We start from the raw sequence: 16,531 nt of genomic DNA, 5'->3' as shown, positions 1-16,531 counted from the left end.
TTTTGAGAGCCTCTGGGTGAGGATTAGGGGGATGGAAAACAAAGGAGATGTTGTAGGGGGTGTCTACTACTGATTGCCCAGCCAGGATGTAAGCACTGATGAGTTACTCGATAGGCAATTAGGACAAATTTCTGGATTGGTAGTCCTTGTCTTTATGGGAGATTTCAACTTCCCAGACATCACCTGTGAATATCACACTGCTGTGACAAGCAAGTCTGGGAAATTCTTGAAGTTTGTGGGAGACAACTTCTTGTGACAGGTATTCAGTGAGCCAACTGGGAAAGATGCCCTCCTAGACTTGCTATTTGTGAACAGAGAAAGACTCATGGGAGATGTGATGGTAGCTGGCTGTCTTGGCCACAGTGATCATGAAATGATCGAGTTCAAAATTTTCAGTGTAATGAGAAAAAAGGTCAGCAGAGTTGCTACCCTGGACTTCAGGAGAGCAAACTTTAAGCTATTCAGGGAGCTGCTTAGCAGAGGACCCTGGGAATCTGCATTTGAAGGCGTAGGAGTTCATGAATGTTGGTCAGTTTTTAAGAACCACCTTTTAGAAGCACAGAGGCAGGCAGTTCGACTGTGTCATAAGTCAAGCAAGCGGGGCGGAAGATCAGCTTGGCTGCACAGGGAACTCCTTGTGGAGCTCAAGAGGAAAAAGAAACTGTATGATCTCTAGAAGTGAGGTCAGGCTTCGCAGGAAGATTTTTGGAGCTGTGGTTCATATATGCAGGGAGAAGACACAAAAGACCAAAGCTCAATTAGACTTGAAACTGACTAGTGTTGTGTCAAGGCTTTTTAAATACATTAATAGCAAAAGAAGGTCTAAAAAAAAAAACATTGGACCGATACTTGTTGAAGATGGTGACCTGACAAATAGGGATGAAGAAAAAGCAGATGCATTCAATGCTTTTTTTTCCCTCAGTCTTTAATACTCTTGATGGATCTTGGGCTGCGTTGTCCCCTGAGTTGGATGACCACAAGTGCAGGAACAGTGACTGTCCATTTTTGTACACTGAAATTGTAAGGGACCAGCTGTATCAGCTGAATGTTCACAAGTCCACAGGGCCTGATGGGATTTATCACAGAGTACTGAAGGAGCTAGCAGATTTTACAGCAGGACCACTCTCTATCATCTACCAAAGGCACTGGGAGTCTGGGGATGTCCCTGCTGACTGGAAGCTAGCCAATGTTATTCCAATCTACAAAAAGGGGGACTTTTGTATGTTATTCCAATCTACCCAGGAAACTACAGACCTGTTAGTCTAACCTCAGTTCCTGGAAAAATTATGGAGAAGATTATACTGGGTACTATTGAAAGCATTTAAAGAATAATGCAATCATGAAGCACAGTCACATGGGTTCACCAAAGGAAAGTCCTGTTAAACTAATTTGATATCCTTCTATGATAAGGTCATCATGAGGGGATGAAGGTAAGGCGGTGGATATAGTTTTCCTGGATTTTAGTAAGGCTTCTGGTACTGTCCCTCACAGCATCCTTCTGGACAAGTTGTCCAGCTGTGAGGTGAGCAGGTTCATGGTGCACTGGGTGAAGAACTGGCTGAATGGCAGGGCTCAAAGAGTTGTAGTAAATTGGGCTACGTCTGGCTGGTCACCAGCGGTGTTCCTCAGGGCTGAATCCTAGGGCCAGTTCTGTTCAATATATTGATCAACAATCTGGATGCAGGAGTTGAATGCACCGTTTGGTGATGATACCAAACTGGGAGGTGCTGTTGACTCTGTTGAAGGACAGGAGGCCTTGTGGAAGGATCTAGACAGGTTGGAGCACTGAGCTATGAACAGTAGGATGAAATTTAACAAGTCCAAATGCCGGATTCTGCACCTGGGATGGAGTCACACCGGGTTGGGAGAGGAGTGGCTGGAGAGCAGCCCTGCAGAAAGAGATGTGGGGGTGCAGGTTGACAGCAGGCTCAATGAGTCAGCAGCGTGCCCTGGCAGCCAAGAGGGCAAATGGCATGCTGGGGTGCCTCAAACACAGTGTAATCAGCCAGTCAAAAGAGGTGATTATCCCATGGTATTCAGCATTGGTGCGGCCTCACCTGGTGTACTGTGTGCAGTTCTGGGCCCCACAATTTCAGAAGGATAGGAAGGTCCTTGGATGTGTCCAGAGGAGGGCAACAAAGCTGGTGAAAGGGCTGGCAGGCACGTCCTGTGAGGAGCGGCTGAGGACTCTGGGTTTGTCTAGTTTGGAGAAAAGGAGGCGGAGGGGGGACCTCATTGCTCTCTACAGCTTTCCTGAGGAGGGGAAGTGGAGAGGGAGGTGCTGATCTCTTCTCCCTGGGATCCAGTGATAGGATGCATGGGAATGGCTCAAAAAGGGAGGTTTATATCAGGGAGGTTTAGACTGGACATTAGGAAGCATTTCTTTACCAAGAGGGTGGTCAAACACTGGAACAGGCTTCCTAGAGAGGTGGTCAAGGCCCCAAGCCTGTCAGTGTTTACGAGGCATTTGGACAATGTCCTTAATAATACACATTAACTTTTGGTCATCCCTGGAGTGGTCAGGCAGTTGGACAAGATGATCGTTGTAGGTCCCTCCCAACTGAAATTAGTCTATTCTGTTCTGTTCTATTCCTCTGATTTCCAAAGAAAAACTCACCAGGTTTTCAAGATTCAGCTTCATGCTTAATATATTAAAGACTAAAAGAACCAGTTTCAGGACTAAATAGTTACTGGAGTAATATTAACTGTTTTTATCAATATATAAACAATGTACAGATGCTGTCACATAAAAATACATTAGTTTGGCATACAATAATTCTTAAGCATTATTTTAATTCTAAGCAACAGCACCAAACACTTTTCTCCCGGACAAGTTGTAGAAAAATGTCTAAATCTTAAAATAAACTTCAATGCCAAAGTATATTTTTTTAGTGTCTATAAGAAATTGAAACACACCATATATCTACTGTAATTAGAGGGCCAAAAAAAAAAAGTATTTGTTCCATTCAATTTCTAATAAAAATTCTTATTCTTGAGACCACAAGATTTAAAAAAAAAGAAAATCAAATACCCCCCATAAAGTCATAGCAAGAAAAATGAACACAGTAGAAAAAGAGTAAAACATAAGAAAAAAGAAAGACAAAACTATAAAGTAACATGAAGAGCATAAGCTCAAACAAAACAATAGAACTCTGGGCAAAGTTAGACAAAAAAAATTTGGTTTCAAATCTATTTCCAAAGAAGTTCACAGCAAACTTCACTGACTCCAGTGCCAATTTTACCTCAGTATTCATAGTCGCAGTGGAAGCCACGTGTGCAATTGACAGGATTCCAAAAAAGCCCTCAGTCTGCTTCAACTCTGTACAAGCAGACAAGTAGGAGTGCATGATGGCAGTGAATAAATAACTACTGCAACCAAAAATGGCAATTTATTTAATGATCATATAGTTGTCCCAATTATAATAGAGTATTTTTAACATACTGAAATTACCCACCTCTTGTCTAAACAGGGCAAGCATTCAAGAGCTCTCCCGTGTTCTGTCCTGTAAAATAGACCCCTGGAGAGATCTTATTAAATTAAATTACATGTAAAATCATTGGTGCATATTTTGCTGCTCACAGTCATGATTTTGTGACTTGCTCCATTAAAATAACAAAAATAAACAGCAGTTTGGGATGTAGGTAGCAATCTACAACTATTCCTGTGAGAGCTAAAGTTATTTTAGTTCATTAGATTTCCACCTCTCTGAAAAAATAGTAGTTCTCAAAGTTATTCATCTTCAAACAGTTGTCTACACTTGTGTTAGAGGGCAATGGTATAATAGCTTGAATAAACTTTAGAGGTACTTCACTGACCAAACGAACTTGAACGATATCTTATCGACAGCTATCTTCAACTACAGAAGTATCTGTAAATATACAGATCACAGACTTCCATGAGGAAAAAAAAAAACCTTTAATTGTATGCTAGTATTGCGATATTTTTCCCAGTTATTCTCTGTACAAAATTGTGGCCACAAAATTTCAACAGAATTTTATGCCAGGCTGATCTTACTCTCAGAAAACAATGGACAGAGACTTTAGAACAGCTTTTTGCCAGTTCAGGTTTAGGCAAGCTAAATCTAAAGCAGGTATCAAAGGTGTTTGCAATGAGGAGAAAACACATGCAAAAGCCCTGTATTGGATGCTTTACGACGATTTTTTTCTTCTCCATCTCCCATCCAGGACTTCTACTTTTAGAGGCTACCGTCTGTCCTTGGAATGAAAAAAAATGCTTCCAAAATAAAACTGGGATTGGTTATGTTACAAGAAGATGGACTACACTGTACCTTTTCCATCTTATAAATTGTTCTATGAAAGACTAAAATAATAGAAAAGTTACTTAATTAACTGCATCATCTTTTATTGCTTTATCAGCTACTGCCTGATATGCAACTTGCAAATAAAGTTTCTCCACTGTGTGTCAGATGCAAATACTTGTGCAAATAAAAGGTGCTTCTGTGTTTCAAAGTCCCCCTGGAACAAAGTAGCTGGATGTTTGCTGTCATCTGCACTTTACCACAAATCACCTCAAAAAGCTGTGTCACTAACCACCACAGACACAAAATAAAGGTGGACTCTGGGAGAATCCTTTAGAGAAAATATCATCTGAGATATTTAGCAGAATCACACTCATATATAAGTCCTCCACCGAGGTGCTGACAAGCACTGAAAGGAATATGCATTTTTAAAAGGTTAACTCAATCGCCTGCATTGCTTTGAAAGTTTCAGTTAGGTAACTCAATTGTTTGACTTTGCATTGCAAAACACAGAAGACCAAAGCTTGCCTGAAAGAAGAGAACATTCTGCTAGTCTTCAGCTCTGCTAACAATTTGACCAAGTTTATATTTATTTCTTTTTCTAAATATGGCAAAGCTGCTTTCTTAAGGAAAATGTATTACATTCCTAAGAAAGAATGAAAACATAAGGTAACATTGCCTGTAAAATATATGTTAAGTAATTTAAAACTTAAATTGTTGTTGCATTTTGTATTATAAAATAATATTAATTTGTAACATTCTTACACTGATTTCAAGAGACTAAAACAATCTTAAGGTAAAACTTAAATCCATAATACCTTATAGCCATCTTAAGTGGATTCTATGAACTTGGGAGTGACTTGGAGAGATGTTTCTCTGACCTTTGCCTTGCTTTAAAATCTAGGCAACTTTTATTGTATGATTCCTTCTTTGTAGGGCAGACACAAACCACTGGAAAACCTTTCAGATTAGATACCATGGCGGCCTTCATAAATGAATAAAAAAGAAAATTACATCAGGATCACTGTGGTACTGGGCAAGACCCCCACACTTTCATTAAAAGGCACTTCATTACGGTGAGCCACATTCTCTGCACCTCTGTTTGGGATTTTTTAAGAATGATGAAATTTCATTGCAGAAGTGCAACCCTTAGCAGCGTGGCACAGCTAATAGGAATTGTTCCACTCCCTGCTTACACTGACGTTGTTATATTGTGGTTTTAATACTGACAAAGGCGATCAACTTTGTTTTATTTTCCTGTGATGGAACAGTCAATAACATTCATCCATTCATTTCAATGGAAACTAGATCCATGAACCAGTAATCTCACTCTTTAAATGTAAAGAAGAAATTGTCATGTATTAAAAACAAGGGTTAGCACCAGCATTTACATAGATAATACTGTTAAAACAATACAGAACAATGTTATTTGGATTTAATCCCAGTTGCAATACAATGTTCACAGAATAAAGAATATTTATTGAAGGTAAAAAGCCTAAGTTATTGTAGAAATACATTTTCAGGAAGATTAGACAAAAATGCTACCTTCACCATTTTCAGGTCAATTTCCAAGGGATGTATCTTCCATGATAGAATCATAGAATTGTTTAGGTTGGAAAAGACCTTTAAGATCATCCAGTCCAACCAGAAACCTAACATCACCAAGTCCGCCGCTAAACCAGTTAAGGGTAGAGTAGCAACCCCACGACTCCTGGCTTGGTGGCTGGATCATTCATAATGAAACGAAAAACTAGGAATCATTTAGATTGGAAAGGACCTCTAAGATCATCATTCCAATCATCAACCCAAAACCCGCATGCCCGCTAAATCATGTCAATGTTTACTGTCGTGTCACACGTCACCTCCTCCTCTGGCGATATTCTGAAATCTTTGCCTTCTGGCCAGTCCATGATCACTTCCAAGATTCCTGGGCGACTGGAGCTTCCTATTCAAGCCCCCTGTATAATCAGTGTGACCCACTTACTCCACGCAGCATCAGTTGCATGATGTGTAGAGGGGACCCTCCCTTTGAACACAGCACCGGCAGTCGGGGTGCCAGCAGGAGCTGTGCTTCAGTACCAACCACTTCCGAAGCAGCTCAAACCCCTTCATACACTGCCAATATCTTTTTCTCAGTTGGAGTATAGCAGGCCTCAGATCATCTGTATCCCCGACTCCAAAACCCTAGGGGTTGACCTTGAGTCTCCCCTGGTGCTTTCTGCCAGAGGCTCCAGGTAGGGCCATTCTCCCCGGCTGCGGTGTAGAGCACATTTTTTACATCTTACCCTGCCCAGACTGGCCCAAGGGCTACTGCATGAACTATCTCCCATTTAATTTGTTCAAAGGCATGTCGTTGCTCAGGGCCCCATTTGAAATCATTCTTCTTCCGGGTCACTTGATAGAGAGGGCTTAGGATCAGACTGTAATTTGGAATATACATTCTCCAAAACCCCACAATGCCTACGAAAGCTTGTGTTTGCTTTTTCCTAGTTGGTGACGACATGGCTGTTATTTTGCTGACCACGTCCATTGGGATATGATGGCATCCATCTTACCATTTTATTCCTAAAAACTGGATCTCCTGTGCAGGTCCCTTGACCTTACTTTCTTTTATGGCAAAACCGAAACAATATTCCCAAGAAATACCAATAGAAGCATCTTAACTACCCACAGATGTTCAAGATACTGAAAAGTTTTTGCAGTGAAGGAGGAAACATCACAGAAGAAGGCTGTGAAGGTGCCATTCTGTATTTCCTTCATAAAAAGCCTCTCAGAGGAAGAGGTATAATTGCTAATTCTCTCCATGAGGTAGTACCTGAAGTACAGTAATGGCTTCAGTACAAAGCCCCAATACCAGATAAAGCTCAAGGCCAGTGTTTTAATAACAAGTCTCCCAGGCAAAACATCACTAATCACTGCAGACACAGCAAACTTCAAAAAACAACACCAATCTTTAACATGTACAGCAAAAAAAAGAGCATGGTGCAGATCAGATAAACTAATACCAAGAACACATGAATCAATATTGTGAACGGCAACTGTTAACACATATAAACTCCTTAATACACTCTGGTTAATCTGTTATTATCTTAAACCCTTCATGCCCCACGTTGGGTGCCAAAAAAAGGACTATTGTGGTTTAACCCTAGCCAGCAATTAAGCACCACACAGCCGCTCGCTCAGTCTCCCCACTCCCAGTGGAATGAGGGAGAGAATCAGAAGAGTAAAAGTGAGAAAACTCGTGGGTTGAGATAATAACAGTTTAATAATTGAAATAAAGTAAAATAATAATAAAAATAAAAGAATATACAAAGCAAGTGACGCACAATGCAATTACTCACCACCCGCCGACCGATACCCAGCCAGTCCCTGAACAGCAGTCACTGCCCTGCTGTGAACTCCCCCCAGTTTTTATACTGAGCATGATGTAATATGGTATGGAATAGCCATTTGGTCAGTTTGGGTCAGCTGTCCTGGCTGTGCCCCCTCCCGGTTTCTTGTGCACCTGGCAGAGCATGGGAAGCTGAAAAGTCCTTGACTTCGTGTAAACACTACTTAGCAACAACTAAAACATCAGTGTTACCAGCATTATTCTCACACTAAATCCAAAACACAGCACTATGCCAGCTACTAGGAAGAAAATTAACTCTATCCCAGCTAAAACCAGGACATTTACGAACAGTCAGCACTAGAGTGTGTAATTCCACTTTGACCCACCAAAGCTCCCAAATCATTGTTTCTTCTATCCAGGCACCACAGAAAGACTGTTGCACAGGAGAATCAGTTGACAATCAGCTCACTTACCCTGTAGGCTTTCAGGGTTAAAGTGCTAGGATAGGACAAGGCATCAGCAGAGCCACTGCAATTTGGATCAAGAATTTTTTCAAAGAAATTCAGTGTCAGGCTAAAAACTAAATACCCAAACTGAATGAAATTTTGAATGTTCACATACGTCGGTGCTGCTGGAGGAAGATTTTAAAGCGATTGACATTTTTACTCTCTTATGACCAAAAATACTGAAAGAACACAAATGATTCACCAGATTTTAGCCAGTGTAAAGTTTGTTAATAACCACGGAATTATATTGGTTTAACTAAGCTTGATACTTATCCTCAAACATGATTCCTTTGTCCTGAAAGATTAAATCACTTTGTTTTAATTTTGGATATTTTATTATAGGTTGACATTTTCCAAATAAAATATAAACAGATGCTTCTGAAAACAGGCTGAGATGAAAAGCACTTAATCTACAGACAAGAGATTGAAAGCAACCACGTAACTTAAATGAGAGGGGGTAAAAAAACGACATACCTTTGAACACTGTTTATGGTTCTGGCACCAAGCGAGTGACCCATTGTTCTGAAAGGCAAAGAAAAAATGCATGAATATTAATATTTCTTTAAGACTAGACATGATCACCCTAACAGGTTTAAACAGAATTCACCTTCCAGTTCTGCTTAGAGTATGATGTTGTGTCACAACATTAGTACCAATCATGACTCCAACTCCCTTGTGTTGAGTAAAAGGCTCAGGGAAGCGTAAAGTGACCAGAGAAAAGTTCGGAAAGCATTTCATCAAGCAAAGCTGGTGGAAAACTGACTGAAGTCATGTTTTAGTCCGTCTTTGTAAACACTTACTATCTAGACTCGCTAGGAAGCAAACAAAGGTAACAATTGTATTTAACAAATTTATAGGAATTGGTAGTGATCCATGAATGGAAAGCCCATTAAACACATTTCAGTATTACACAATACTTAAAACAAATTATCAAGGGAAGATAATGAACGGCCTTGAAGTAAATGGAAAATTCAATTAAACACAACATGAGTTTACCAAAAGTCAACCATGCCACTTTTATTTTACATTTTTGATAATACAGTACGTTTCCCATATCAGGAAACACTGTAGCTCTCATTTGTCTTCACTGCAGTAAATAACCAATACAGTATCACATGCAAAATAATTTAAGCTAAAGAAAGAGAGAACATGATGAGAACAGAAAGACAAATATGAAACTGGCACAGGGACAAACAGCAACCTGCTGTTCTACTAGAGGAGCTTCTGAAGGGTCAACTTTGGAAACAATATTTATCAGTAAAAAAACCACACCTCAGGAAACAGAAGTATATGTTTGTAGGGTTAACAGATGAGACAAAATATTGATTCATTTTCGGTATAGTGGAAGATCAAAACAACATCAGAAAGATCCAAGTGATTCTGTGCCGTGAACACGAGAAATGGGGTAAAACTTTGCAACACAGTGCACATTCATGCACTTAGGAACTTATACGTATATATTTCTTCCACAATGTATAAGCTCTTACTCTGGAAACAGAATAGAAGAAGATTCTGGTAGTTTTGTTGTTCCCAATCTGACTACAATGGTGAGTCTATGAGGGAGTAATAGGATGTCCTTTCTCATGAATTAGGCAAGGTATTTCCACAGGGATGAATTAATGTGATTGTACTATGCCTTCACTTTTGGCACTGACTATAGGGCTGGAAATCAGTCTCCAGGGAAGAGGAATTCAGGTAGGCCAGAATGCCAACAACTAGCAAGACTACACTTTTGTTTTGTTTGTTTGTTTGTTTTAATAAGGAGAGATTCAAATGATGGAATAATATATACACATAACTTTTTTTGTATAAAATCAGACAGATAAAGCCAAAATTATTCTCTGGATGTGCAACAACTCAAATTAAGAAGGAGAAATAGATACATTAGCATGCATTGTAAGTAAGCCAACTAGACCACCTTATCAAAACACCAGTATTCTATTCTGATCTCAGCAAAGCTTATAAGCTTGAATACCATGGCTGGCTTACCACAGCTATGAAGCCTGTGCTATGAGGCTGGATCCCTCTTAGAGAATATCTGAGGAGATCGTGTTTGTGCATGTCATCATACAAGTACGTAGCCCCACCTTCACACAAGCTCTTAAGATGTGGCCAGCAGGTCAAGGGAAGTGATAGTCCTCCTCTATTCCATGCTTGTGAGAACCCTCCCTGGAGTACTGCATCAAGCTCTAGGGTCACCAGTAAAAGACAGACATGAACCTGTTAGAGCAGGTCCAGAGAAGGGCCACAAAAGTGATCAGAGGGCTCCTCTGAAGAAAGACTGAGAGAGTTGGGGGTGTTCAGCCTGGACAAGAGGAAGTGCCAGGGAGACCTTATTGCAGCCTTTCAATATATGAAGGGGGCTTATAAGAAAGACAGAGAAAGACTTGTTACCAAGGCCTGTAGTGACAGGACAAGGGGCAATGGTTTAAACAGAAAGAGGGTAGATATAGAGTAGATATAAGGAAGAAATTATTTACAATAAGGGTGGTGAGACACTGGAACAGGTTGCCCAGAGAAGTAGTGGGTGCCACATCACTGGAATTGATCAAAGTGAGGTTGGATGGGGCTTTGAGCAACCTGATCTAGTGAAAGATGTCCCTTCCCAAGGCGGGTCAGTTGGACTAGATGATCTTTAAAGGTCCCTTCTGACCCAAACATTCTATGATTCTACAGTGCTATGACTATGAAGATTGTTCAAGTCACACACTTGCAGAATGATTGAGGTTGGAAGGGACCTCTGGAGATCATCTGGTCCAACTGCCGGCTCAAGCAGGGACATGGAGAGCCAGTTGCCCAGGACCAGGTCCAGACAGCTTTTGAATAGCTCCAAGGATGGAAATTCCACAACCTTTCTGGGAAACCTGTGCCAGTGCTCAGTCACCCTCATAGGAGAAAAAAGTGTTTCCTGATGATCAGAGGGAACCTCCTGAGTTCCAGTTTGTGCCCATTGCCTCTGCTCCTATCACTGGGCACCACTAAGATGAGCCTGGCTCCATCTTCTTTGCACACTCCCTTCAGGTATTTATATGCATTAATGAGATTCCCTCCTCAGTCCTCTCTTCTGTAGGCTAAACAGTTTCAGCTCTCTCAGACTGTCTTCATAGGAGAGATGCTCACGGCTCTTCAGCATCTTCACGGCCCTTCACTGGACTCTCTCCAGGACATCCTTGTCTCTCTTGTACTGAGGAGCCCCACAAATGGACACAGTACTCCCGCTGTGGCCTCACCAGTGCTGAGGAGAGGGAAAGGATCACCTCCCTTGAGATGATGGCAATACTTTGCCCAGTGCAGACCAAGATACCATTAGCCGCCTTTGCTGCAAGAGCACATTGCTGGCTCATGTTCAACTTGGTGTCCAACAGGACCCTCAGGGCCTTTTCTGCAAAGCTGCTTTCCACATGGGTGGACCCCAGCATACATTGATGCATGGTCTTGTTCCTCCCCAGGTGCAGGACTTTGCATTTCCCCTTGTTCAACATCATGACATCCCTGTCAGACCATTTCTCCAGCCTGTCGAGGTCCCTCTGGATGGCAGCACGACCCACTGGCTTATCAGACACTCCTCCCTGCTTTGTGACGTCACCAAACTTGCTGAGGGTATACTCTGTCCCATCAAACAGGTCATTAGTGAACATGTTAAACAGGACTGCACCCGCTATTGACCCCTGGGGCACACTGCTAGTCACGGGCCTCCAACAAGACTTTGCACCGCTGATCACCACACTCTGCGCCTGGCCATTCAGCCAGTTTTCAATCCACCCCACCGTCTGCTCATCCAGCCCATACATCAACAGCTTGTCTCTAAGCTTCTTCCAGGAGACAGTGTCAAAGGCCTTACTGTAGTCTAGGCAACATCCACAGCTCTCCCCTTGTCTGCCAGGCCAGTCACTTCATCGCAGAAGTTTATCAAGTTGGTCAAGTATGACTTCCCCTTGGTGAAGCCATGCTGACTACTCCTGATGATTTGCTTGTCCTTAGGGTGCCTGGAAACGTATTTCTACATTAGCCGCTCCAACCCCTTCCCAGGGATGCAGGTGAGGCTGACTGGCCTGTAGTTCCCTGGGTCCTCCTTCTTTCCCTTCCTGAAGAGAGCAGTGATGTTTGCATTCCTCCACTCTTTGGCCACTTCTCCCAGTGGCCGTGATAGATCAAAGATTATGCAGAGTGGCCTTGCAATGACATCTACCAGCTCCCTCAGCACTTGCGGGTGCATCCCAGCACGGCCCATGGACTTATTCATGTCCACTTTGCTTACATATTCACTGACCTGATCCTCTTCCAACAAGGCTACCTCTTCCTTGCCCCAACCCTTCCCCCTGGTCTCTTGGCCCTGGGATTCTTGAAGGCTGGCCTTGCTAATAAAGTCTGAAGCAAAGGCAGCCATCAGTACCTCAGCCTTTTCCATGTCCTGGGTAACCAGGTCCCAACTTGTTGAGCAAGGAGCTTCCCCTTTTGTCTTCCTTTTGCCACCTATGTACTTACAGAAGCCCTTTTTGTTGTCTTTGTCATCCCTGGACAGATTCAATTCCATTTGGGCTTTAGCTTTCCAAACTTCATCCCTGGATGCACAGACAATGTTTCTGTAGTCCTCCCAGTTTACCCATCCTTGCTTCCACCCTCCCTATGCTTTCTTTTTGTGTTTGAGTATTGCTAGGAGCTCCTTGTTCATCCACACAGGCCTCCTGGTATCCTGTACCTAAAGAACCAAACTAATACAAAATATACTTATTCTTGCCCCTCAACTTTTAATCTGAATTTCAGAAACTTTTATATGTGCTTTTTTTTTTTTTAATATGAGCTCTAATGCTAAAAATTTCTATTTCTGCACTACCTAGGGAGCTCTTTGGATGAGAATTATAAAGAAATACCCACTCCTTTCCACTTGTAGGAGCAATTTAGGAGCAATTTAAGAATTTTAGTTAATAGAATTTAATTTCAATATTTTATGAACATTTTTTTGCCTTATCTTCCCAGCCGGTTACAATGCAATCATTATTTGTCTTTCTAATACCATTTTTATCTTCCGTTACTGTAGAATTTAGCTAAAACTCAGATTTGCTAACGTAAGAATACTACCTATGAGCAACTAGGAGCAACATGTCAGGTCCAACCCCTTCAAAAAGAGAGACATAAATAGAAGAAATAAAACTTTACCACAGCCATAAATAACATATGCTAGTGGGAATACTTCAGTATTACCGTCAATGCGCTATGAGGATTTATTATTTCCATTTACAGATCTAGCCAGCAGTAATGTTAAAACAGTATTTTATGTGCTACTTCAATTTATCCCCTTTCTTCTTCATATAAAATGTGACAGAGGTAGCTGATTGCAATAACAGATTAGTAGCAGCTTGCCATTTTGTTTCAGTTATGCTGCTGCTTTCCACTGAACTAGCAAAAGCACTCCTTCTTTTGAATTATATCTGTTACTTGAGACAATAATGCCATAAATGTCCAGATGTGTGGTTTTCCTACTTCTTAATTTTAATGTCTCCAAATGTTTTCATTTTTCTACTGAAAACTATTACCTCTTGAATTAGAAAGTAAGTTTAGCAAAACATAAAAGTATTGTTTAGCAACTTCAACTTCCTACAAACTAACATGATTTGAATGATCTTTTGTTGCACAAGGTGAAAGAGCAAATTCTACAGGCTTCCTTTGAACAACAGGGTATCAGAGAAAGCAGGAATGCTAACTGAATGCTCTCCTCCTCCACTCTGCATCTTAGCAAATGGTTAATTTAAGTTACACAAACATTCAGCTGTGATTTTTTTTTTTGCTTTTAATCTAGTGTACCTGGCTGAAGCTGTAATTTCAAACTATCAGAAAATTGTATTTTATCTGTAGTGTTTTACATGCTCCCAGATTACATCTTCAGTTCCCTTACATCTGTTTTTCTTCAAACCCAATCCTGATCTGACTTATGCCAGTAAGAGTTCTGACTTTGTCTTTAGTGGTGGCTTAACTCTGCTGTGCAGAAATGGCCTTGAGGAAGATTAAATACCGCTGTTTCTGCCCATCTATAAGCCTTCCACCAGTGTACCTTCAGGGAAAATGTAAAGTATCTCAATCTGTATACTGAAGAGGAGAAGAAACTGCTCAATGGCACAAACTCCAAGTATTCTATATTCCCAGCATCGACACATCATATGAAAAACGTCAGGCAGACAAGAGCAAGACAGTCTCCAACATTGCATAGTAGGTGGAGACAACAGGAACTCAGGCCACCGCCTGAGCCCCACACACTTTCAGTCTGCCAGAAAGGAAAATGTAGACAAACAGATCAGACCTTCAAAGGCCAGGACTGTTTGACATATATATGGCGAGCATGTACAAAAGCAAAGACAGGAGCAGGGGGTGGAAAAAGGGAAAAAAAAAAAAATCAGACAAATATTATGAGATTTATCATTCAAATTTTTCATGAAAATACAAGCCACAAGTATTTTCAATTAAACTGAATTTGGTATCTCTAATCAGTCTTACTAGGCTTCATTTCAGCAAGTGTATGTGCACACTTGCTTTCCTCTGGTAAACCACAAATGTCCTTGGGCCTAAACAGCTGAGATAGAAACATCTGTGTTCTGTGCCCTCTTATGCCTTGAAAAAAGAAAAGTTGTGCAGCATCTCATGTAAGAAAAAAACGCACGTAGAGAGGCAATGAAGAATCAATCTTCATCTATCTACAGTGTGCCCCAGGGAAAGAAATTAATAACCTTCAAAAGCAAGTAAAAACTGGCCTTTCATTGAAGCAATGGGGAAAAAAAAAAAAATAATTTCCTTCATTTGCATCTCTGTCCATAATTATGATAGGAGATACAACCCTTCTTTTGAAAAGCCAGAGATCAGCCATGAAAAATGAACTAGCCATTTAATCTGCCATGACAATACCTGTATACCTATTATCAGTTTGGGAAGTCTTTTCTCCCCTGCCCAATCTTCAATACACTTTTGAGTGAAGCCACTATCTCTCAGAAGTGGCCTCTCCTGATGATGTCACTGATTCTTTCAAAATGACAAAAAAGCATAGAAATAAGCCCTTCAAATAACAGTACCCACTGACGTGAAACAGCATTTGAGTAGACAAATCAATAGCTGCTGCAATGATGAATTTAAAGAGACAGGTTCCCAACATTTTCCTTAACCTTTCAAAAATCTCAACAGCATGAAATTGTATGTAATGGTAAAATATAATTTATACTGTGCCTGACATACATTTCCTGACTGCATGCTCACTAAGACACAAATTAATATAGGGACTTATCTGTAACAGTGCTGTGTGTCCCCAGGCCCAACTCTAAAGTATGGAATTAAGGTGCAAAATGGAATCAACAAATTCAAACTAGGCTTTCCAGTTCCCAAATGCCAAAGCATGCACCTAGGAATGAATTTCAGAAAAGCCTGTGCACTTTGTGGGGAGAGATACCAAACCCAGCAGATACGAAATGCCAAAGAAAAATTTGTTTTTCAAAGCCTTTCTCTTGACATTAAATTCAAAGTTGTATTAGATGTATGGACAGGGGAACCACAGTCCCACCTCTCCTGGGCTCTGGTATTTAGTTATCCTTTTGCATATAAATAACTGGAATGCATTTTTCTTTGAAAATACGGCAGAAAAATGAAAAGAGGATACTCTTGTATACAACAGCTTGAACACTTGTCCCAGAAGTCTTTCACCAAGCTAGAGCAAATTTAAGCCCTTATGCACTTTGAAATGACTCTTAGCAACAGGCTAGAGTGAAGACTGAAACCTGGCCAGTAAAACTGAACCACTCTGTAGAAATGAACGGGAGATATATGGAGTTAGAGACGGTGAACAAGCAAGGTGAAAAAACCCAATGATGAAGTCCAACTCTGGGAAACAAGACTGATCCTTCAAGGGCAATTTATGCAAATATATTTTTAGCATCTGCACTTCTACATGCCTGTCCAATGTATGAAAAGTTTGAACACCATCCACTGGAGAAGCCATGGACAGAAGGGGATCAGTACGAGATGAAACCACCCATAAAATACAACAGAATCCCAGAAATATTCTAGTTCTTTGTCTTCCATCCAGGGAAGACAGGGAGGACATACAAACAACTGAAAAGTGTACATTTTGTTCCTTTTATAAGTTTCTTATTTCATCTTAAATTATGTCTTAAGGAAATAATTACTTCCTTTGCAAGTGATTTCCACTGCCTTATAATGGTTCTAGTAAGGAATAAAATTGAATAAAGCAAGCATCAACAAATTGTAAGTTGAATGTTTTTGAGCAGGACCATTTCCAATACTTAGATAAACAGGAATGGTGTTCGCATGTATAGCAGCATTTTCTGTTATAAACATTTGATTGGGATACTTCATCCCATCCTGATAGAAAATGATCAGACCTTGGTTAGTCATGCTTTCATCAGCTCTAAGCTATATTAAAGCCTGTGACAACCCTA

The 16,531-nt window shown here is 40.8% G+C and overlaps 1 protein-coding gene across 2 annotated transcripts in view; it reads right to left on the bottom strand.

Annotated features, from left to right (window-relative positions):
- The window catches only part of ANOS1 (anosmin 1), a 147,487-nt gene that overhangs the window by 109,195 nt on the left and 21,761 nt on the right, over positions 1-16,531 (bottom strand). For both annotated transcript variants that reach the window (XM_075725128.1, XM_075725120.1), the window contains exon 2: positions 8,571-8,618. In XM_075725128.1, coding sequence (XP_075581243.1) covers positions 8,571-8,618 — 48 coding nt within the window. The remainder of the gene's footprint in view (positions 1-8,570; positions 8,619-16,531) is intronic.

Source organism: Pelecanus crispus, chromosome 1 (genome assembly GCF_030463565.1).
Source record: "Pelecanus crispus isolate bPelCri1 chromosome 1, bPelCri1.pri, whole genome shotgun sequence".
In the NCBI taxonomy this organism is placed as follows: Eukaryota; Metazoa; Chordata; class Aves; order Pelecaniformes; family Pelecanidae; genus Pelecanus; species Pelecanus crispus.
This window is presented reverse-complemented; position numbering and strand designations above follow the sequence as displayed.